General features: G+C 36.4%; 2 protein-coding genes across 18 annotated transcripts in view; one reads left to right on the forward strand and one right to left on the reverse strand.

Annotated features, from left to right (window-relative positions):
* Window positions 1-111: 111 nt before the first annotated feature.
* LOC112043339 (antichymotrypsin-2) lies at window positions 112-21,022 on the reverse strand. Of its 6 annotated transcripts, none has more exons than XM_024078699.2 (9): window positions 20,719-21,021; window positions 20,398-20,492; window positions 19,975-20,109; window positions 19,173-19,379; window positions 18,472-18,570; window positions 15,575-15,715; window positions 12,559-12,768; window positions 10,412-10,556; window positions 112-1,184 (listed from the first exon to the last, which is right to left on the reverse strand). In XM_024078699.2, exons 1-9 carry the CDS (start codon window positions 20,744-20,746, stop codon window positions 1,051-1,053), a joined length of 1,194 nt encoding a protein of 397 aa, XP_023934467.2. In that variant the 5' UTR covers window positions 20,747-21,021; the 3' UTR covers window positions 112-1,050. The 6 variants fall into 6 exon arrangements, with proteins under 6 accessions (XP_023934467.2, XP_023934462.2, XP_023934470.2 ...); XM_024078694.2 differs by having other exon boundaries at window positions 1,043-3,350; XM_024078702.2 differs by having other exon boundaries at window positions 1,043-3,113; window positions 20,719-21,020.
* A 2,630-nt stretch (window positions 21,023-23,652) lies between these two features.
* LOC112043340 (regulating synaptic membrane exocytosis protein 2-like) overlaps window positions 23,653-24,197 on the forward strand; it is a 38,131-nt gene continuing 37,586 nt past the window's right edge. For 4 of the 12 annotated variants that reach the window (XM_024078712.2, XM_024078713.2, XM_024078711.2 and 1 more), the window contains exon 1: window positions 23,699-23,914. In XM_024078712.2, the coding sequence (XP_023934480.2) occupies window positions 23,805-23,914 (110 nt within the window). In that variant the 5' untranslated portion in view covers window positions 23,699-23,804. Of the gene's footprint in view, window positions 23,915-24,197 lie in introns of all 12 variants that reach the window. The other 8 variants (XM_024078714.2, XM_052881256.1, XM_052881258.1 and 5 more) reach the window with 5 other exon arrangements.

Below are 24,197 nucleotides of genomic sequence, written 5' to 3' on the forward strand. Positions count from 1 at the left end.
AGTAGTTCCTGAGATTAGCGCGTTCAATCAAACAAACAAACAAACTCTTCAGCTTTATAATATTAGTATAGATTTTATACTTAATTATATTAGTAAAAATAAAAATGCAGATTTAAGTACTAATAATTTTAATTTTAATAAATAAAATTTCAAATACTGTTTTCTTGTTATAACTATAAAGTTACATAATTGCACTTTGTACTCTGTTATATAACAATATAAAAAATAATAAATTATTCATAATATATAACACTTAATATACTTGTCTGAAATGCATGGTAAAAGTTCATATAAAATATATAAAATAATAATATTATCGGGATTAAGGCATACATATTTCTTATTTTGTAAGTTGGTTCAATATATTTCGCCATCGCAAAATACTAATATATAAATATTACCTACATACATATACACTATGTGCTAAGCATACATTTATACATAACAATAACTTATACTTAGTATATCTGTCTAAACCTTTTACATTAATGGATCATTAAATAGTTAAGGCAAATAGGTGAACGGTAAATCTACAATTTACCAGGAACAAGGAATCGTAGCTGAGAACTAAAGTCAAGAAAAATTTGCGTTAAGCAAACACATTGATCAATTTACTTTCCTATTAGAACAAAGGAATGTAACAGACACTAACACTCCGCTATTTAAAAGTAGATTAGAGACACCTCAATACATTCACAAATTGTGCTTGTGTTACCTAGGAAAAAACGCAAGATGTTGCTGTGTGTGAAAATATAACAGTGTGGTTATACTAGTATTGTCAAAATATAAAAAAAACATAAATTTACTAAATTTTTTAAGTATGCCAAATATAATTCCAACTCGACGAAATAAGAAGCAGAATATACCTAATTATAACATGTAAATTTTACACAAATTCACTCAATGAAATTAATCAATGTGATATTCAAACAAACTCATTTTATCGTTAACATTTTGTAAATCTGTAAAATAATACAATTTTTTAACTTGTAATACTGATATCGTGTACTGTTTACTCCAAAAACTGAAGATGAAATCGGCAAATTTGGATTACTTTCCGTAGAAAGTGGCAGTAAAATAGATGGTATTGTCAGCAACGACCGCGGCGATGAAAGGATGGTCCGCGATGAAGCTCGGCACGGGATTCTCGTCTATCATTGCCGAAAACGTCATAATGGTCATTGCTGTAATACAAACAATTTCACCTTCATGACTGCTCTTTTTTCAATAGTTGACGAAATAAGAACTAACTCATCTGTAGCCATTGAGCCACTATGTACTACGTAATAGAGAAAATGTCTCTTATGATTCCTGCATTCCGTTCAATTGAAGCCATATCGCCGCACTTCATAACTTCTTGCTACCTTACTATCTTAAGCGAAACGCGTAAGCGTCACTTAATTCATGGCACTTGCGACGACGACGGAGAAAACAACATTCTATAAACGATCTCGAGCTATATATTTTAATAATATTAAAATTAATTTTTAATCTAACTAATGTTAGCACTGCAGCAAATATTTCATACGCCAAAATTTTTTTTTTTTTGGATCATTCAATTCTGCGCTGGCTTAACAAGCTTTATGTTGGTATGATAAAATGTCACGTTACTTGGAAATAAATGAATTTTGATTCTTATTAGGGCCCTCAGTTGTTTTTATGTTTGTGACATAATTTTTTTTTTGGACAAGCTTCTCTATTATGTACGTAGTACGTAGTAAGTCAATGTCTGCGCAACTATTCTGTACCTAATGCAGTTTTTTAAATCGACTAGGTATGTGAGTTTCGAATATCTCTGTCTCTCTGTCTAACACGATGATATATACTGAGATAGATATTGACGAATTTGCAACTCACACTGTAAAATTATAAAAACATCGTTACAGAATAGTGCTACGTGCTACTGGTGTTAAGTGTAATAACATCGCTAACAAAAGAGCAAAACTTCGAGAGCATTTTCATTTCAGGTTTTAATGCCATTAATAAAATTTAAACGTGGCTGTTAATGCACTAGTGTGTATTTATGATAGTAGAGGAAAGATATTTCTGCAGAAAAGGGACTTTTTTGGTAAACGCTCTAAGACATGACGACAAGGAATAAAATCGTGCGACCAATCGCTCGATCGGTCAAAAACACAGATCAGTAGCGCTACTTTGTAAAGATGTTTTTACGATGATATCATGAGTTTTGGAGTATTGTGTTCGTCAGAGAGAGAGAGAGAAACGAATTAGAACGAAATACATGCTGCCGAGTTAAAAAATCATCGTTACAAAATAATGCTGGTGTACCTCTTTGAACATGTTTAACGCTTTTTTAACGGCCGTTACAAAAACTCTCGTGCGAGTGAGGGCTTGCGGTTCAGATGAACAGTTTGCTTTCTTCGTCAATTACCTACTCAGTAGCATAAAACAAGTATTTATAACAAGGACAACAAACGGCTAAGCATAATTTATAATGCATGGCACTTTGATAAAAACAGAACATGAATCAAGCAATATTAATGATTTTAATATTATACTAACGTACCGTAAGCATCACACATTATTTTCATTAGAGTTTATATCGATTTTAAATAACCATACGCGTCGGGTGAAATACATAAAATGATAAGTAGATAAGCGTGTACAAATGCTGAATTTGAAACACCTACTCGTATTGCAGACACTGTTCCCGTGTCTGCTGTGATTATTTTAAAAGTTCGTTCGTAAAACAATAATATGGAAATTAGACATTGGGTTTAAATTTATACTACGCTACATATCGGTTATTTTTCAAGTAATTGCTATTAAATATCAGATGAAATTTTTTTTTATACATATGCAAATTGTCCAATTCTATTTACTAATATACATATATTGTCCAAGCGTATTTCCGACTTCATTACTTGTCTTTGTCAATACATATATTTACTTATTATTACTTGTCATATAGGTAACAAATCTATTATCATGTTTTGTGATGAAAATGTAGCTATATTTGAGAGACGCTTAGGGGGCGCGGTAGGCGCCAATGAAGAGCTCCGTTTCGCCATCGAGCAGCGCGTAGAGGAAAGGCCGATCGGCGGAGAACCGCAGAGGTGGCGGCCGGGCGCACCGCATCATCATCACCATGCCTGCACGCACACACACACGGCTACAGCGGTTGGGCACAGGCAAGAGCACGACCAGCGGCAACGCTTCAGTGCCCAGTGGCAATGCACACGTCTACAGCTCGTCGCGCGGCGCGCGGCCGGGCACGGGCACAGCAGTGACCAGCGGCAACGAGCCCGCCATGACGCACCACAGCGCGGGCCGGTCCACGACCACGCGGTGCGGCAGCGTCGCCATGCGCCGCGTGCGCACCAACCCCGCTGGCGCACGCCAATTCAACGTTTAACAATGATACACACGCCAAACTAGACACAAACCATTTGCCCGAAACCCAAAGCAGAGTTAATTACAGCCAAAGCACACACTTGAGTGACAGCGTATCGCATGCGTAATCCACGAAAAGTTTGAACGTGTTCTGCGAGCGAGCGGGCGCGTGAAAGTTAACTGCGGGTGCGGATGTGAGTGCGAACACGAGCATTGAGCACGACTAGTGGCTACGAGTCCACCATGACACACGACAGCCCAAGCCTGTTTATACTATCCAAAATTATTAAAAAAAAATATTGTAAACTAAGCTTACTTGAAATAAATGAATTTAGATTTAAATTTTAACTTTGAACATTTTTATAACATTGATTGATTGTCCCACACGCCCGCTCACAGTCAAATTAAACGTTTGCCTGAAACTATACACCTAAGGAGTAAACCACCACCTGTGCAAAAATAACGCTAGCGTAGCTATTTTTGGGTTATAATTTGTTGGACATATTTCAATTTGTTCTCCTTACCCAAAAGCATACCTCGCTCTTTACCTGTCATAGTCACACTAACACGTGTGACTGTGTGTGTAAAGAGCACGTTTAAGTTTTGGCGTGTCGCGTACGAAACGGCGCACTAAACAAACACTCGACAAGTTTGAATTTGTCGTAAGTGCGAGCGGGCGCGATGACAATTCTGTCAATAAGCCTATTGTCATAATGTTGTTGTTGTTGACAAAATTTTTAAAAAGGGTACTAAATTGTTCAGTATTTTACTAGATTGAAAAAAGTATAATTTTTTTGAGATATGAATACATAAAAATTTCAATTTTTAAATTATTTTTACCATCATGGTCTATATTTGATCTGTGTCATGACTTCACGTAAAGCCGTAAACACGTAACGTTACGTTTGGAAAAATAGAAAAAGTACGTAATTTTTAAGGAATCCTTAACTTATATTAATTAATATTATTTATATTAAATTTTATATGAGTCAACTACCCTATTGATGTCTCATGCGTCGTGGATTTCGCTACACGATGCGTCGTCACTCAGGACGTTCACAAAGATATATGGTAAGGTCGTTTTCCAAATCCGTTTTATAAAATACATTAATACATTAAATGGTTTTTTCTCTGAACGAAATAAATTCCGCGCGTACGTAACGAATGCGAGCCCTGGCCACAATATTCAGCACAACATTCCGAATGAAGGAAAACAAAGTCTGCGGTAGTCCTCCAAATCTAAATTACGCATTAGGAAAACGAATACGGAAAACGAATGTATACGGCCTTAAATGTAGAAGTTATATGCAATCTAAAAATAGCACAATAAAACTGAAAATCAAAACACACTGATTATACATATTTCTCCATCTTTTTCATTTCTCTATTTAAGGATGACGTCCTGTGACGACGCTGTGCGTTGTTTATACTGTGTGTATCTGATTACGAATCCAATATAGGTAACACGAGGGTAACGCATTGTTAGTACAGCCATTACAGTAATTAGTTTTGATAGTTTTTATATAGTGATAACTGTATATTTAAATTAATTAATAATTGTCCGTACTTCTTAGAACCAATGATAGAATTACTGCGCTGAAAAAGAGCGAACAACAGGCATTTAGATTTGTCCCCATTGAAACGATCATAAGAGCACAATTAAATGATATTTCTACATACGTGAAGGCCTAACGAACGTGTCCGCATAGCTTAACGTGGTAGATTAGCCTTGAAATTGGAGGGACGTATATTTTACTCGTCTTGTCCCCGTCGGACAATACAACACGTTTGATGTTGATCAAACTAAAAATTTGATGGCCATATTTATAAAAATAGATTATGATTCAAACGTTAATTTTCTTCAAAGTAAACTGTGCTTTAAATAGGATTGAATTAGATCTATTTTACTTTGAAGAAAACAGGTATTATTTTCAATCCATTTTTTTAAATATATGGCCCGTATAAGAACAGCGTAAGAGGTTACATAATCAATAACAGTGTTTGTTTATGAAATATCTAAAACCACTGATAGGGTTAAAACAACTTTCCACTTTCCGATCATTTTAATATACTTTACAAACAAGGATATTCATAAATAAAAATTATAATCGATAAATAAAACTTTTATATTAGAAAAAAATAAAAAAAATCTTTACACTCTGTACGTAATCATAACATAACAATTATAAATATAATTACTATAGTAATACACTTACATGAAGCTTTCTTGTCTGTAGTTATAAATGCATTTAGTAAGCTATTTTATTAATAGACTAGAGGTAGGTATCATTCATATTGACTTATCAAGGCACTGGAAAATCTTATGTAACCTAAAACATTGTAGGAATCTATTAAATTTATTTAAGTAGTAACGCGTTAAACTTTAACGTAAAATTACATTCTGCATGCTTTCAAAGTTGCCCTTATTGTATGTACCTTAGAGGGCGTAAGAGGTTACATAATCAATAACCAAATATTTTCAATGAATTTAAAGATGTATCATTATTTTTACACACGCCCTTAACCTCATATACTATGACCACCCTTAAGAGGTGTGTGTGTGTGTGTGTGTGTGTGTGTGTGTGTGTGTGTATTGGTCTAAATTTTATTTTCCGCGATATGTGACCGCGAAATGTATGGTATCATCAGTTACAATGGTTGCAAAGAATGGCCGGTCGGCGATGAATCGTGGTACAGGGGGTTCGTCAATCATGGCGCAATACTCCTGGAACATCATTCCTGAAACAAATGTTTCTGACAATGTCCATCACGAAAGTAATAATTGGCATATCTGACGCTATGGAATTTATAAACGTATAATATATAATATATATATATATATATATATAGACTTAAGAGGTAGATACATTTATTAGGTCTTAATTTTATTTTCCGCGGTATGTAGCCGCGAAATGGATGGTATCATCAGTTACAATAGCTGCAAAGAATGGCCGGTCGGCGATGAATCGTGGCACGGGGGGCTCGTCTATCATGGCGCAACACGCCACGAACAACATTTTTGTAACAAAAGTTTCTGACAATGTTCATCGCGAAAGTAATATTGCCGTAGGTATTATGGCATTAGACAAAAGAGAAACATAACAAAAGTCTCACTAATCCGGTACTCGACGAACGAACGAAACGAACGAAACGATCGTGTCGGCCTATTAAGGCCGACACGATCGTTTTCATTAAAAAATAACTCGTCCTACATAAAAGTAATCATTCAGAATGATAAAAATACTTGAAGCAATAGATTTTACAATAGAATAGAGATTTTATGACTTTTAAGTAAACATTTGCCATTACTGACACGAAGGGCGTAAGAGAGTTGCTTATTTTGAACGTTGTTTGAATTCAAAATGAATCCAAATCAATTAAGATATTTCTGCCATTGTATCGTGTTATAAATGGATTTTGAGTCACTGAGTTTGACTTTGAGTAATTGTTCTTCTTAAGATTCAAGAGGTACTCGTAGATAAACTAAGAGTTTTAATTTTATTTTCCGCAGTATGTGGCCGCGAAATGTATGGTATCGTCAGTTACAATAGCTGCAAAGAATGGCCGGTACTTTAATAGTCCAACCCAACACGCTCGTTTTCATTAAAAAATAATAATACTTTCTCGTTCTACGATAAGTAATCTAAAATACGATAACTTTTTAATAAAAAAATATATATTATTTGTTTAAATATCCAATAAAAAAATCCAAATGTTTACGAGTTTTCAATAATTTTAAAGACGTAATTGTTCTTACACCCTTAAGACTTAATAGGTAGATAAACTTGGTCTTAATTTTATTTTCCGCGGTATGTGGCCGCGAAATGGATGGTATCATCTGTTACAATAGCTGCAAAGAATGGCCGGTCGGCGATGAATCGTGGCACGGGGGGTTCGTCTAGGATAGCGCAACACCCCACGACCATCATTCCTGAAACAAAAGTTTCTGACAATATCTATCACGGAAGTAATATTGGCATATCTGACACTATGGCATTAGACAAAAGAACAACATAGCAAGGCTCTCACTAATCCGGTACTTCGATAGTTCGACACACTCGTTTTATTTAAAAATAATACTTTTTCTTCCTGCGATAAGTAGCTGCAATCATTCTGATAAAGAAATACTCGAAGCAATAAAAACGATAGAACAGAGATTTTATGGTTTTAAATAAAGAATTTTGCCCTCATTGACACTGAAGGGCGTAAGAGAATATTTCAGCAAAATAAGTTACTTTGATCGTTGTTACAAACAAAATACGGACTGAAAGCGTTAGTATAGTAATGCTACTCAGATTTTTTTTCTACCCATTGCTATTGATTAATTAATAGATTTTGGTACTAAGAATATTTTATTAGTGCCTAAATCAGATAAAATAAACTGTGCGCTAACTTTTTAACTAAAAAATATTAGTTAAATAAATAATATCCAAAAATAACCAAATATTTACGAGTTATCAATTATTTTCAAGAAGTGTCATTGTTCTTACGCTCTTAACCTCTTAAGAATAGTCATAAATTTATAAGGTATTTTAAGCTTCTATTCCGCGGTATGTTGCCGCGAAATGGATGGTATCGTCGGTTACAATGGCTGCAAAGAATGGCCGGTCGGCGATGAATCGTGGCACGGGGGGCTCGTTTATCATGGCCGAACACAACATGAACATCATTCCTGAAACAAAAGTTTCTGACAATGTCCTTCGCGAAAGTAATATTGGCGTAGACATTTCGGCATTAGACAAAACAGCAATATAGCAAGAGTCTCATTAATCCGGCACTTCAATAGTCCGTCACACTCATTTCTCTAAGCCCCACATCACTGTTTATAATAAGCTTATAGACGCCTGTGCGTATTTATTTCAGTTTATTTTCTAGTTGTGTTTTTACGCTAACTGTACCCCGCAGTTTTATTCAGATCCTGTTTCCGTAGAAATATCGGAATTAAACGTAGCAAACATCAGCTATCTGCAAGTGAAAGTCCCGTCAAAGAGGTCCAGCCGGTTCCCGTTTTTAATAGTGCCGGATAGGAAGACTAACGGAAGTTTTTATGTGACTCCAAGCAAATAACTAATTGAAAACATTCAGAACTCCTTTAATTCACACAGAACACATTACACACTATTGTATTGCACCAATTAGTATTATTTATCATTCCAATAAAGTTTTCAAAGTTCACCATAATAAATTATCTTAAATAATAATAATTATTATTTTGAAGTATGTACTTCCTAAAATGATTTTCACGCATGCATAGAATGACTCTAAAGTACAAATATTTCTGTACGTCGTTATTTGTACGCAAGGACAACAACTCATTATTTTTATCACATTTGGATGAATAATATAAAATTCTCGTATATGGCTCATAATTCTTGGCAACAATATAAAATAAGATCACAGTTTACAGTAATTTTACATTTTAACGATACTCATACCATAACATTTCATAAACAAACATTGCTCGTTTAGTAAATCATATTAATATTATGTTAAACATAGCGTCCAATAAGGTACGTAACTAATTCGTCCTTGCAACTTCAACATTTAAATGTCATCAATAGTAAAAGTAGTTCAAAAAAATCGAAACAGTCTGCTTGAACAGTACTTACGGAATGTTTCGTTTTTTTTTTTAGAAGTATAGATAGTTAGTAACGACCTTTCTGGCACAGTTGACAATGCTGTGCTTCTAAACAGAGAGATATTTTCTAAATTGGCTCAGATCTGGTCTGGTGGTAGGCATCGGCCATGGCTACTCCTCTACCGGCAAAAACATACCGCGATTTAGAGTTTATTTAGTGAGTATGAGTAGAATAAAATACCTCGTTCTGAGGTATCATCATAAGGCATCATAAGAGATAATTGTTCAATTAACGAATACAGAAGTAAGTAATGTTTAATTTTTGTTGTAGGTACACCTCATAATAGCATTTGAAAGTTAGACACCCAGAGCAGAACAAAAAACCAAAGCCAAAGCATACACTTACACTAGATATATTATACAGGGCTTTAGGTAAATAACATTGAAATACTAAGTGTTTAGAACACTAACAATAAGGGAAAGGTTATCGATTTGTGTAGGTGGTTATTGTTTCATTGATGTTCACGCGTTATTGAACTATTTCTTCAAAGGTCTTAACACACTATATCTTGTAGTCTTAAAAGGCTGCAAAGTAAAAGCCCAAATCTATAATATTAAATATTAAATGAACATTATCTAACACCGAGGACTCAACTTCTCAAAAAAGAAATTAGATTTGACTTAACGCACAGTACATTACTAAAATGCCCTACATCATATTCGCGGTTTCACCACTTTGATAAGTACCACATTAGGGACATCCAAAACCCACGGCCCTGTTTCCAGTGGCTTCTTGTATAAAGATTTTTTGATGCTATCGCTCCACTTATTGAAATTTTAGAATACTGCGCTTTCAGATGCCTATTCCAGTTGTATGAATTTTTTTTGTCAAAATTTTGCAAAATAAATTATTATTCTTCAAAAGGAGGCGAGGTTGCATGTATTTTGGGACTAGCTCATAGAAGTAGCGTGCATAATGGAAACCTATTAATAGTTGTTTATCGTGATTAAACTAAGAAATAAGTAAATAGTAAGCAGTCTGAAAAAGCAGGGGAAAAAAATAGACCTTAAATTAGTAGGTACCCTATTTATACATAAATGTGAAAAACACCTCCACTGACATACAACTGCGTGATTGCTTCATAAATACGACAAGGCGTTTTTGCAGACGACTTTTTTTGTTAATAAAATGCACTTGCTAATGCATTTTTTTCTTTTGATTCCCGTTCGTCACGTCGTCCCGTTCCGTCCCGAAAAAAAATATTGAGATTTTACAAATCTCAATATTTTTTTTTACAAGCTTCCTAAAAATAACAGTTTTAATCGATACAAATGTATGAGTGTACGACACTTTAGAGTGTGACTCCCACTTTCGCCAACCTCCTTTCGCAAAATTAACGCCTACAATTATTCAAATTTTACAATCAATGGTACCACCTAAAACCCTGTATCTGTATAGATGATTATAAAAGATCATACCAGTAGCGGCGGCGGCCTCGGCTCCTTCCTCGTTCACTTCAATGAACGCCTTCTGTACGGCCTTCGACACGAAGATGCTTTCCGGCACGTTCAGCATTTTAGTCAACCCAGAATCACCGCGGCAGAAAATCTGCTTGATGCCCAACTGAAATACATTTCAAGTATTAAGTTACACCACCTACTGATAACTGTCGCATAGACTAAACGTACAGGTTTTGTACCATAAGTCAAATAACAAAGACAAAACTTGTGAATAGTCGGCCCTGAAGGCCTGACGTGCGACTCACGACATTCTCACGTGAAGGCAAATTGATCAATAGCGCCGAGCCGGACTTATCGCTCTCCCTCTCTCTCTATTGCGTTGGGATGTCAGAGAGCGATATTTCCGATTTGGCCGCAATTGGCCAACTTTACGTCGTATAGTCGTAGGCCTAAAGATAGTTGTCTAAAGAGCTAAATGTGACAAAGGTTAGGAGGAAACGCTGCCATCAATTGAAACATGTCAACCTACTTTATAAAGAAAATACCTCATAGACTTTAAGACCTCAGATCATGAGGTCCTGGTTTCGAGTATTCAGCTTGTTTTCTTCTAATAAATTCACTTTAACGGCCTGGAGTTGGGAAGTTAGTGATATTACACTCCAGAGTCCTCGGAAAGCACGTAAAATTGAGATGGTCCCAGTCATAGTCTGATAGTAATGATGGAAACTAATATTCATTGTTTTTTTTTTAAAGTTAGCTCTACTACTATCTCACTTGAGAGTAAGTGATGATGCAATCTAAGATGGAAGCGGGCTAACTTGTTAGGAGGAGGATTTAAATCCACAGCCCTTTCGGTATGACATCGTACCGGAACTCAAAATTATTTGGCGGTATGTCTTTATCCGTAGGGTGGTGACTACCCACGGCTGAAAGCCTCCCACCAGACTTGGACCAATTAAGAAAACCTCAATCGGCCCAGCCGGGGATCGAACCGTGGACCTCCGTCTTGTAAATCCACCGTGCATACCACTACGCCACGGAGGCCGCCATTATTTTTTATAACGACTGTTTCAAAAATTATATAAATAGAACACAAATAGTCGAGTAGTTATCGAATTCCTTTAGGTGCGACGGAATCTTATCTAGAAAAATGCAATGAGTCGCTGTTAATAATTATTATTTTATCAATAGATAGGACATTTACTTTGTGTACAAAATACCTCGTACAGTAGAAATAAATAAGTATGATTTATTTTACGACCATATGAGTAATCATTATGAGAAATATGTACACCTAAATGCTGCCAGAAATACATACATTTATTATATTCGAGGAATTATTGGTCGAATGATTCATAGTTTCCTTCAATCCACCTCAATTAGTAAATTTGTTTTACTTAAAATAACAGTACTTTTGAATATATTAATCACGAAATGTAGAGTAACTTGTAATGTGGGTTAAACAATTTAGTAATCTATAGAAAAAGGAGATTTTTTGACAAAAATTAAGTTTGTTGACATTTACTCATACTGTAATTCTTTGTTTTAGCGGGGTACTCAAATTCATGTAAGTTAATAAATATTGTTTAGTTGTCCAATTTAGGTTGGTTTTGGATGTAGTAGTAAGATCAGCAGCAGACTTGTTAAATCATTTGGTTATATATCAAAGACACAAAAGGAAAACTCCAAAGGGACTTTGTTTGACCAAAAAGTAGCTTAAAGCTTGGCAACTTCGTTCGTAACACTCCCGAATTTCCGCGCAGGCCGGGCGGCGTGTAGCTATAAGTGAAAAACCAACAATTAATGCACGTCACTTGACCGCACGCACGATTTCACACCCACGCAGTCTTTCCCCCTGTCGCCCGCATATCATGGGAGTGTTATCAACGAACTTGCCAGACTATAGCAACAACTCGCAGATAGATTAATTGTAATATTTCTGCTTTGCTAACACTGCTATAGTTTCACAAATAAACTCGCCAGTCTATAAACCTTATTATTAAAACCAACACCATAACTTCTAAAATTCTTTTTTATGGTCAATCAAAAACTACTTGACCACAATCATTCCTGATGGAAAGCAATGGTTTAGGCGCGTCCTATCCTAAGATCTAGAAAGCGCGTGTCTAGAAATGACAAACAGTAAGATGTTTTAATACAAATACCTTTGGCAGGAGTTCACCCAGGTCGATCTCAGTTTCGATCTTGAACTTGGGAATGCTGACTTGCACCTTGGTCTCGTACATTTTGTCCAGTTCAGCCAGCAAGTCGTACCCGCCGGCTAATTTGTCGAGAACGCCGTTCAAACCGTTGATTTCATTGGGCAACAGTATGAGCATACTCGCTTCATTACCCACATAATTAATACGCAGTAACTGAAATAACATAAAATCAAAACTTAATATGCATTTCTTATATTGGCAACAATATACCTGTCACTGATAATCGTTCGGTCCCAGTAGAGCAATGCACTGATATTTTCAAGAACTGATGCTGGGTCGTACCTATAGTAAGGCATCTCAGAATCGATAAGGCCATAATGAAGAACAAGCTGTTAGTGGATTATCTTGGCTACTTGATTATTATTCCTATTATTATTAACACGTTAAGCGCCAGGGGACTCGCCATGGCGTTTAACGTGTTAAATACTGTAAGTGTGAGATTGTTCGTTTGTTGCGCTTAAGGTAGGTACACAACCGATAGCTTTGTGTGATGCATACAAACAGATTGACTGAGGAACTGAAAAGGACTTGGAATGTTTGTAGATAACTCTCTGAACGTAAAAAATTTCACATTTGTGAAATACAGGTGAGAATAAAAACTAGGGGTGTGATTCCGCTATTTTAAACTCGTCGATGTATATTCGCCTACTACAAGTTTTATTAGAATTTGAACTTTATTTCTATGGGATGCCATAAATAAAATGTCACTAACAACGAAATTGCTATGGAAATGAGCGATGTCACATCGCTGTAACTTTACAGAATGCAGGAGCTGGACCTGCCGCAGTAACAAACAACCTTATAGAACTAAAATCAGGCGATGCTTCTGCGCTCGCCATACCCCCCCAGTGTCGCCGTAGTAGTCCTGTATGAACCCATCGGCACTTACTCAAACAGGTAAAAAAATAGAACTAAGCTAAAGGGGTCATTAACTGATAAATTTATGAAGTTTTTTTTAAATATAAAAACACTTAACACATATTAATCGTATAACAGTTTCTGTCCAAATCATTCAACCATTATTACATAACGTTATCACTGCATCGATAGTTATTATCAGCAGACAGTGCCAACTGCCAACGATACGTGTATCGATCCGATGGAAAAATTAACTTTTACATTAGCCACATCATAGGACCGTTATTATATTCGTGACCAGATAGATTATTTCAACGTGTATTTAACTAGCGAACGTTCGCAACTCTGTCCGTATAGAATTAGAGTTTGGCTCTTGAAAGACACTGAAATCACCCGGGCAAATTAAAAAAAAAAAAACTTTTGAACGGCATTCCCAAAATTATAGTGCAAATATTGGACTAGCTCAGTTTGAGTTTATATGCAATTTAATTTTTTGTGGATAAGTTGTTTTTTAATTGCCAGGCGATTTCAGTCGCAGGTACATTCAGTAGCCAAACTCTAGGTTTTCGCAATCTCACCTAATGTCAAGGTACGAGGTAAACTGAAAATGGCAGCGGAGTAACTGGGAAGAGGTGCGAGCTTATTTCACCCATGGATTGTACGTTGCATCATAATTGAGCTAAATTGCTTTATTAAATTGCTAATTGCTATTGACGGTAGGGTGTTACCAAGTCAGGACCGAAGCCTTCACCACTTCCACCAGAGCAGACCTGAGCCAATTTAGAACATATAAAATCCTAAATCCACCCGCCTGCCTCGTTGGTCCAGTGCTCAGTTTATTTTACCGGACTAAGAAATAGAAACTTTTCTGTTATCTTTGTGATTGTTATAAAGACGAAAGACTTGATTGTATGTTTGTTTGCATTGAAACTACAGAACCGATTAAAAAATTCTTTCTCTTTTGGAAAACTACACTATCCCCGAATGCTTTGAGCTATATTTTATCCCCGTGTTTCCACAGGACCAGGAACCACGCGGGTGAATCTGCTCGGCGTCTGTTAGTTATAATAGGTATGATTTTGTACGCCTCGTATTCAGTATACACTAGAAGTTCAGCGTGGTGTACCTACTAAGTTTATAGTCTGGAGATGTAACCTCAATATTTTATAAATGTAATAAACAAATAATTGTAATGCATATTTTTATAACTAAGTATCCATTACCGCGTGCGAAATCGTATGACGCATTCCAGACCGCGCAATGTGTTTATTATTTTTAGTCTATTTCTAAAAGCCGCTGTATCCCATCGAAAAATTGAACATTTTTTACGGAAATTTTGTCGATATTTCCCAACAAAATGCTTGTCTAGCAATGTACAATTTTTAGACTTCGTACTATAAAAATGATAAGTTTAGATAACGGATAATATTTGAGCCGTTAAAATATATACTATTGTTCAGCTATTGGATATGAGCATAAAACATTTGCGTGTTTTCAATATAAAACATAGAAAATACATTATTAAAAAACATTCTATTTATATTTTCGCGAAAAAAATTCCTAAAAATAAGATACCAAGTTTTGTTCCAAGATACTAACTCTACCTATATCTAAACCAAAATTCATCAAAATAAGTTCAGTGGTTTAGCCTTGAAAAGGTTACTTACTTTCGCTTCGTGTATTTTTGTTTTATACTTTAGACGATTCCGTCTCTGCAGTATTCCAGCAGTTTTTTTATACAGACAATTATAATTTTCAAATCCGTTTATTAATATGTGTAAACCGCGCGATTTCCATTGCGTATTGCGTATGTAAATATTGCAAAAGTTAAACAGTCAAACGTAAAAAGAAACTGCTGCACTTTTCTTCCCTCCAATTAAATTTTTGGTAATTTTATTCAAAGTACAGAAATGAATTTCTACTTTCTTAATTACATATGGATAAATGAAAAAATAATGATAGATTTTTTTCGCACTGACCAAATAACAGACTCACACTCAGCATATAGATGCAGCTAGTTGTAGCGGTTGTTTTCAGTTTAGGGAACCCTTAAAAGGGTAAGAGAAAGGATAGAAATAATATAAAATGAATATGAAGGTACCTGCACTCCCAATTCCTCGCTTTCCCCATACCAGTAGTCACCTTCTCTGTACATCATGGGAACGTCCACAGTGGTGTCCTCGTTGATATGGAAAGGCTGTTCTATGGTGTTGTTGGGGTCGAACTGGTTGCTCCATTGTCCCTAAATTAAACGTCATAAATTTAAACATTATAATGCAAAAAGAATGCATTTAAATAAATACTGTGTTGTCGTATTTTTAAATAAGAAAGATCATCGTCAAAAAACAATCATATTGCAATGCCCGCATCTCTGCACGCGTAACATTCTATTCATTTGCATTATTTTATTATTATTATTTCATTGGCACCTGAACTGGGTCCTAACTGAAAATCAGTGCTGCATACTTTTTTTATTGAAAGTATGCGGCAAAATGCTGAGTTGGGGCCCTTTTCTAGGTTGTGCCACATATTACAGGGCATTCTTTAGTGCTCCACTGTTTGAGTGGACAGTTAAGCCATAATATCTTATAATTTAGATTTAATGTTGATATGTGGCATTCTTTTCTTCAAAAAAGGTGACAACACCTTGCTGAAGAATTACAGACCCATCTCGCTGCTGAGCCATGTTTACAAATTGTTCTCGAGAGTCATTACGAATCGTCTCGCTAATAGGTTTGACGACTTCCAGCCTCCCGAACAAGCCGGTTTCCGAAAAGGCTTTAGTACCATAGACCACATCCATACGCTGCGGCAGGTTATACAGAAGACTCACGAGTATAACCTGCCACTTTGATTAGCGTTTGTGGATTATGAGAAAGCCTTCGATTCGGTGGAAACCTGGGCTGTGCTAAGGTCATTGCAGAGATGCCGAATTGATTACAGGTATATCCAAGCGTTGAAGTGTTTGTACGAAAACGCCACTATGTCAGTCCGTATTCAGGATCAGACTACGAGGCCAATCCAGTTGCAGCGAGGAGTGCGTCAGGGAGATGTGATCTCTCCGAAGCTATTTACCGCCGCATTGGAAGACGTCTTTAAGCTTCTGGACTGGGGCGGACTTGGCATCAACATCAATGGCGAGTACATCACTCAACTGCGGTTCGCGGACGATGTAGTCATCATGGCAGAGACTCTGGATGACCTTAGTACCATGCTCAATGACCTCAGCAGAGTTTCTCAACAGGTGGGCCTAAAAATGAACATGGCTAAAACGAAAATAATGTGTAATGCTCATGTATCGCTCCACCCAGTTATAGTTGAGAACGCTGCACTCGAAATTGTAGACGAATACATATACCTAGGACATATGATCCAGTTAGGTAGGTCCAATTTCGAGAAAGAGGTGAACCGTCGAATCCAACTCGGATGGGCTGCATTCGGGAAGCTTCGCGACATCTTTTCGTCCGAAATTCCTCAGTGCCTGAAGACGAAAGTCTTCGAACAGTGCGTGTTACCAGTGATGACCTATGGTTCCGAGACTTGGTCGCTAACTATGGGCCTGATAAGAAGGCTCAGAGTCACACAGCGGGCGATGGAACGAGCTATGTTAGGAGTATCTCTGCGTGATCGAATCAGAAATGAAGAGATCCGCAGAAGAACCAAAGTCACCGACATAGCTCAACGAGTTGCGAAGCTGAAGTGGCAATGGGCGGGGCACATAGTTCGAAGAGCCGATGGACGTTGGGGTCCCAAAGTGCTGGAATGGCGACCCCGCACTAGTAAGCGCAGTGTTGGCCGACCCCCCACCAGGTGGACTGACGACATCAAGCGAGTCGCAGGGATTCGCTGGATGCAGGCGGCTCAGTATCGTGATGTTTGGAAGTCCCTACAAAAGGCCTATGTCCTGCAGTGGACGTCCATCGGCTGATATGATGATGATGATGATGATGTGGCATTACTTAAAAATAAATATATTTTCTTTCTTTATCTCCTTTTTTAATGAAACCGGTTTGGGGCACATCTCTTGTATATTCAAAGTTTATATGATACTTAGATACATTTTTTTTGTTTATGTATTGACATAAATGTTAAAATTATAGTGTTTTTCAGATAGCATGGGTACAGTGACAGTTCGTTTCACTCTTGAAAGTTTGCCGCGATTCACGATAATAGTACGTATTATGAACGTCATAAGGCAACTGTCATGTACCCACATACACTTTAATACTAATACTCTAAAATATTATTAGTATTACTGTATTCTGGTAGGTTTTATTCAGACTACTGGTTGTGGAGTTCTTTCACTATAAGGTTATCCGGATGTAATTTAAATTGACCTACTTTGCAAACTTCTGCATAATACGTATTGTAAAAACCTTCTTAAAAATTTGTTTAATAAAAATTTGGTTGAGCATTTATATTTACAAACATCAAAAATATATGTGCAAATATTATTACACTTTTGATAACTTTGACCTTTTGCCAATTGATTGGTAAATGTGTCATCGATAAAAGGAAAACCCAAGTTTGCTTATCATACAGAACACAGACTGGCTTTTATAAAGACCTCGAAAATGTTACAGAGAGCCCATTAAGCTAATTATCACCCCATAATATGTTAGTGCTATTATGTAACTGCCTAATAGATCCAATGGTTAGCTTGTGTAACTTCTGATCACAAGGTCTTGGATTCGTGTCCTTGGTCAAGCATACTATGCTTTTTTTGTTGAAATATTTAGCCTGGAGTTGAGAAGCTGGTGCTGTCAGTACAGTAACTAACTGTCTAGCTCTTCTCAGAGATCACACTAATCACGTGACATGTCTACAGGAAAGTCTCCTCGGCAGTTTAGTCACCTAAACACCTTTGAAACAGAACTTACTAATAGCACTTTTATTGTACGCCACGATTTTGAAAACAATCAAAATGTAGTGAGTTGATTATGCCAACTTTCATACAAAACAATTTAAACGTCTTTATATTTGTGACGTAACTCTTACCTTAAAATAGAGGGCGTTAACAAGCACAAGCCTTGTGTCCTGGTTGAGACAGTCTGATGAGATGAGCTCCTTAATTTTTTTGTTGGTTTTGCTCTCAACCTGTATGAAAAAACAATTTTTAAAGAATATGCTTCAGAAAACATTATGTTATTATTATTGTGTATTAACAATTCATTTTAATTAAACAAAATTTTTTGGCAATGTTTCTTTTGTGCATGTATTGTAACAAACAGCCTGCAAACCCGCATTGTTACAGCTTGGAGGGTCTAAGCTCCATATTCCCTCTCCTGTAAGGACCCCCTTCCTTACCAAGACCAGCCTGGCTTTGTAGGGAACCATTTAATTAGTCTGATAGATGATGATGACTCGTAACAAATATACTCAGAGGCACAATTATTCGCCCACTTTAATATACTCGCGTCATATTAAAGTGACTCTTGAGTATATAAATAAAATTAACAATTACAATACACAGACTAAGACCAAATAATATAAAATACAAGCTGTCTTTTTGCTTTATATCAATATTCTGGAATAAATATTAAACAGTCTATTGAAAAATTAGACTAAAAATGTCTCAATCAAGCTTTAGCTTAGGATGCACATAAATCAGTATAAAAGGCAGGAGTCATTAGTAAAAACTCATATCAATTTGTAGGACATATGTCAGTATATAAATGAATATATATTTATAAACTCACCCATTGGTTGATAGTATTAGCTGCAGCAGCACCATCATCAAAATTAACTTTCTCAAGGCCAGCGTCAAACACTTTGACAGCGTCAACCTTTAGCTCCTCATTTAAGTCATAGCCACCATCTTTGATATACACTTTATTAGCAATGTCCAAGGTTATGCCCTTCACTGATTTCAGTTTTTGAGATACAGATGAAAATCCAGATCGAATCTAAAAAAAATAACTAAATGATAAAATACAATAAACGAAGAAGACAAAAAAACTAAAACTGGTTTGTCAGTAAATACAAGTAATTTTGTAACAGTTTTATTATATATCTATACTAATATTATAAAGATGAAGAGTTCGTTTGTTTGCTTGAACACACTAATCTCAGGAACTACTGCTCCGATTTGAAAAATTCATTCAGTGTTAGATAGCCTATATTATCGAGGAAGGAAGATTACTTATTTATTATCTCTGTATTCCTACAGAGATACTACGCGGGTGAAACCGCACGACGTCAGCTAACTAATAATAAGACTAGCAGATACCCCAGTTTCACCCAGGTAGTCCTCCTTCCTGTGGGAGTCTGGGGATAAAAATATAGGCTATGAAATTCACTGATAATGTAGCTTAATGGTGAAAGAATTTTTTAAATTGCTTTAAATGTGATATTACTTTGGATAAATAATAAATTACACTTAAATTAATTTTACTTACATTTATTTTAAATACTATTATTAATTTTAAAATAACCAGCTTTTAATTTTACCAATTTTTTAGTTTAACTGTTAATCAAAATTTCTAATAAAAATATACTTACAGCTTCATCACTAGGAATGCCAAGGCTGGTGAGCAGCTCAGAATGGGCTTGTCCCTCAGTTCCCAAAGCCACTAGAGCCAGAACAAATTCTGCTGATAGAGGCGAAGACACCACATTCTTGGTCTTGTCCAATTCCTACAAACAAGTATGAGTGTACAGAGCAGTTCCTAGAAATTACTGAGTCATTAAAATTAGTAAAACAAAATTGGTACTTTAGACAACTTCAAAAACAAACAGATACCTATTATATTATCAGTTTTTAAAATAACTGTAATAGAATGCTTATTTGCATATCATGAACTGAAATTACAAACTCCTCAGTTTTGGAGGTCATTTAAAAATAAGGAAAAAATATTTGAGTCATGAAAGCCTTGAAGCCATTGATTACACACCACCTTTAGCAAACAATTAAATGGAACTTACATTACAGAATTTGGCCGAAAACTGGGCAATGGACGAAGAGAGAGCTTTAGCATCCATATTTGATTTTACTGTCTGAACTGCCGCGAAAACTACAGCTGAAAGAAATTTTGACTTTGTGGAAAACTCGAAAATTTAGTATTAATATACTAACACTGGGCGTGTCAGACGCGTACAACTGCTACTGCCTTGCCGGAGCGAATGATGTCATGCTAGGTGGCAGCCGACCTTTTATAGAATGCGTAGAACACAACATAAACACAAGAAAACCGGCGTACATCTACATACGTTAACAATTGAATGTAATAGAAAATTAATAATTACAAATGCACAACGAAGCGCGGATCCACATCGATGGATGATTCTTGATAACGAAAATAGATAACAATAGTTACTTTAAAACTAGATAAATGTGTGATTAATATTCGTATCGTGGGCAACAATGTTTGATTCCCACTATCACTGACCAATCCAACATAAACTTCTTTTGAACAATTTTACAAGTTTTGATTTTAGTATTGTATATCACTTGAAAATTTTATTCACCTTACTTGGTTTGATAAATTACGTCAATTCAATCAGAAATATAAAATTTAAATTTAAATTGAGTAGCAGACACGCAGCCGTTTTGACAAAACAAAATAGATGACATTGTCAGTTGTCATTTGTCAGTGTCACTGTCAGTCACGAAGTAGGAGTCAAAGATTACAATGTATTATTGGAAATAGGTAGGCAACTCTAACTTTTTTCGGAACGCTTGTGATAGCGCCATCTAGTGACTAGCTACGGTATTTTTAGTATAGTATCCATTATGTTATAAAAATGATAATGCATATTTTTTGTAAAGGAGAGATTTTTGATTTTGTAATAGTTGAAGAAACCAATTGAGAAAAACAAAAAAAAGACAAAAAGTTTTCCATTGTGACCCCCAGGCTCGAACTCAGGATTATTCGATCGTACCTTTGTTATGCACCACTAGGCCAAATAACTATATGGAACATCGTTGAAATTAATGTACGATTACTGTCTTTCTTTAATAATCCCTTTGCTTCAGAAATACAAACACATTCTTCCTATTACGCTTCAAAATTAAAAGGATAAATAATTTTCTTTTTTTGGTTTTTTTTACATACTTACAGGGTTTAAATCTCTTAAAACATTATAATACATACCATAAGTAATTGAATTCACTATCCTGGAATCTTAAATCTAGGATGTAGATGGCGCTGCTTCATAAAGATTTCACGTTCTTCTAAGTTGCCATGGCATGGTAGGAGTTGATTCATGATTGGTTGCTCTATGGCTGCAATCACAGATTAAAAATAACGTAAAACGTTTATTTGCTATAATTGATGTCCACTAATAGACAGATACATATAAAAATCTACATACCCGTAATATACATATAATGTTGTTGGTGCCTTCTGAAAATTTCAAGTACACGTTTTTTGGAATCTTTCAACAAGAAAGGATGACACTCCTTCCGAACACGAAGCGTGGGAAGGTAGTAGTACTTCCTTGATGTAATTACGTTTAGGGATATTTTTCTTTTCATTTTTGAACATTGCCCAAAATGATCGGTCGGATCGTTTTTTTTTCTCAATAGGGATTATTACGTTTGCCAAAATATTTATATTGTCTTTTTGGAATTTTTGACTTACCTATTTGTTAACTCATGGTCTTTTAACTAAGCGTTGCATAACTGTCAATAACTAAATGGTCAGCTATATTTAGCTTGTTATACGTTGCGGTCAGTGCTTTGACTTTTCGTAGTTTTGTGATTTCACTAAATACCACTGTTTAATAAATAACATTATTAATAAATTAGCAGGCCAATTCAATTAGATGGCTAAGACATAGACATTTATTACTTAGCTACGGGGTAGAAGAATCACTATTCGGCGTAGAAGTAGACTCTACGGACCAGCATTCATTAGCTACACTAGCCACAAAGAATTGACAAACAGTTTGAATATATCCATACACAAATATATAAAATTGAAGTGTCTCTTTGTAATTTTAAATTAAAAGCTTTTCACTAAATGGTAAACTAAATTTTCAATGTACTTACTAAATTTTTACTCAAATATTATAATTCTGGTCTGTCTGTCTGTTCTGGCGCTAATGGCTGAAAAGGGTTAACTGATCCCATTTAACATAGGCAAAGTATCCGCGTATTCACAGGACTAAAAACTATACCTACTCTTAGTTCGAAATTTTCATTTTCTTACTTCCAGGTTTCTACTTCGTTATCTATCGATTCGTGGAGCCTTGTGGACCACTTCAAGTTTTGTCACGTATATATAACGATTCGTACAACTAAAAAGCATCTAAAACAGTACCTGCTTTTTAGTCTTTCAGCAGACTGAAAAAAACAAAGAATATGATAAACTTGTCAAAGTTTGACAATGAATGACAAACTACTAAAAAAATGAAATGAAAAGTTGAATTTTATAAAAAAAGCAAAATTAAAAATCAAATTAAAATAAAATTCGAAGTGCAATGTTTAAAAAATAAATAAACATTTATTTTCAAAATAACTAATATGCTCAACAGTTCACGCAGGTATGGATTAGCAAGACACAACTGTATTAGATTATACAGTCTTTGCTATCCACCCCGCAAGCCCCCTTGCTGTTACCCAGGCACGCCGGGCTCCTCATGCCCGGTGACGCCACCTGCAACGTGCCGTCACTCCAAGATCCCTCCCAATCCGTGCTGCCCACATTTCGAGAAACCCAATCCAAAACGGTATAAGTATATCTCGCTTTTCGTTTGTTTACCGCTCATCATAATACAAGCCGCCCTTATCTCGGGATGTCATCCGCCGCATAAGACAGAATGTCGCGATTACGAGTATATGCGCATACGCACAAAAAAATATCCGTGGGGCGACGGGCAGAGAACCCTCTTTCATAACGACGACGTGAACTTCCTACCGGGCGAATGCGTGCCGCCTCCGCTGGATTGTGATTGAAACTTGCTCATTGACGGACTTCTGTTCTCGATTGAATAACGAAAGAGATAATTTACGTTCACAGGCAATACAACTTATATGTACTCTACTCCAATGTATAACTACCTTAAATCCCTACAGATGATGATTTCGTAGAAATGTTTCGTTTACCGTTGCGAGAATAATATAAATAGAACGCTTGGGTCTGCCGTCTGCGAGGGACCGATGCGCACGCATCGGAACGAGAAAGGGCGTACGTATCGTCGGCGGCGGCGCGCTGATGTTGGCTCGGGCGAGCGATCAATAGTCACGCTGACGTCAGTGTGATGCCGCGCCATTGGCCCGCCCGGCATTATCAAATAAACCTCCGGGGCGAGTGGCGCCTACGTCGCGCCGCGGCACAGCACCGCAGCACGCGGCGGGCCCGCGCACCGCTCGCGGCTCGCCGCGCGACATGGACGACATGCCGGACCTGTCGCACCTCACGCCGGAGGAGCGCGCCATCATCGAGGGCGTCATAATGCGCCAGCGACAAGAGGAGCAGCGAGAGCACGAGATTATGAGGTGTGCCCCGACCCTCCCTCCGCGCCTCCGCCACCCGGTGGTGGCGGACTCCCACCCGCTCCATCCTCGCTCGCCATCTTTCTCTAATGCACCATATGTGACAATGTTGTGAATGTGCTTTTATTATAATATTACCCGATGCATTTGAAACGATCTTAAAACGGTCTATCGGTCGTAACATTTGTAATTACATACAACCCGGAAAATAACAGTGCAGTTTGTTAATTTCAGAATATTTATAACCCTATGTAATATCGACGTAAATTCAGTGTCACATCTGCGC

The sequence above is a fragment of the Bicyclus anynana genome, chromosome 4 (assembly GCF_947172395.1).
Source record: "Bicyclus anynana chromosome 4, ilBicAnyn1.1, whole genome shotgun sequence".
In the NCBI taxonomy this organism is placed as follows: Eukaryota; Metazoa; Arthropoda; class Insecta; order Lepidoptera; family Nymphalidae; genus Bicyclus; species Bicyclus anynana.

Excerpts from the sequence above, each read along its gene's own strand:
- LOC112043339 (XM_024078694.2), bottom strand. The coding sequence starts at position 20,746 with ATGTGGATCCGCGCTTCGTTGTGCATTT. Across the intron at positions 12,769-15,574 it reads GCGAGGAATTGGGAGTGCAG|TTACTGCGTATTAATTATGT; the intron begins GTACCTTCATAT and ends ATGTTATTTCAG. Across the intron at positions 10,557-12,558 it reads TGGGTGAACTCCTGCCAAAG|TTGGGCATCAAGCAGATTTT; the intron begins GTATTTGTATTA and ends AATGTATTTCAG.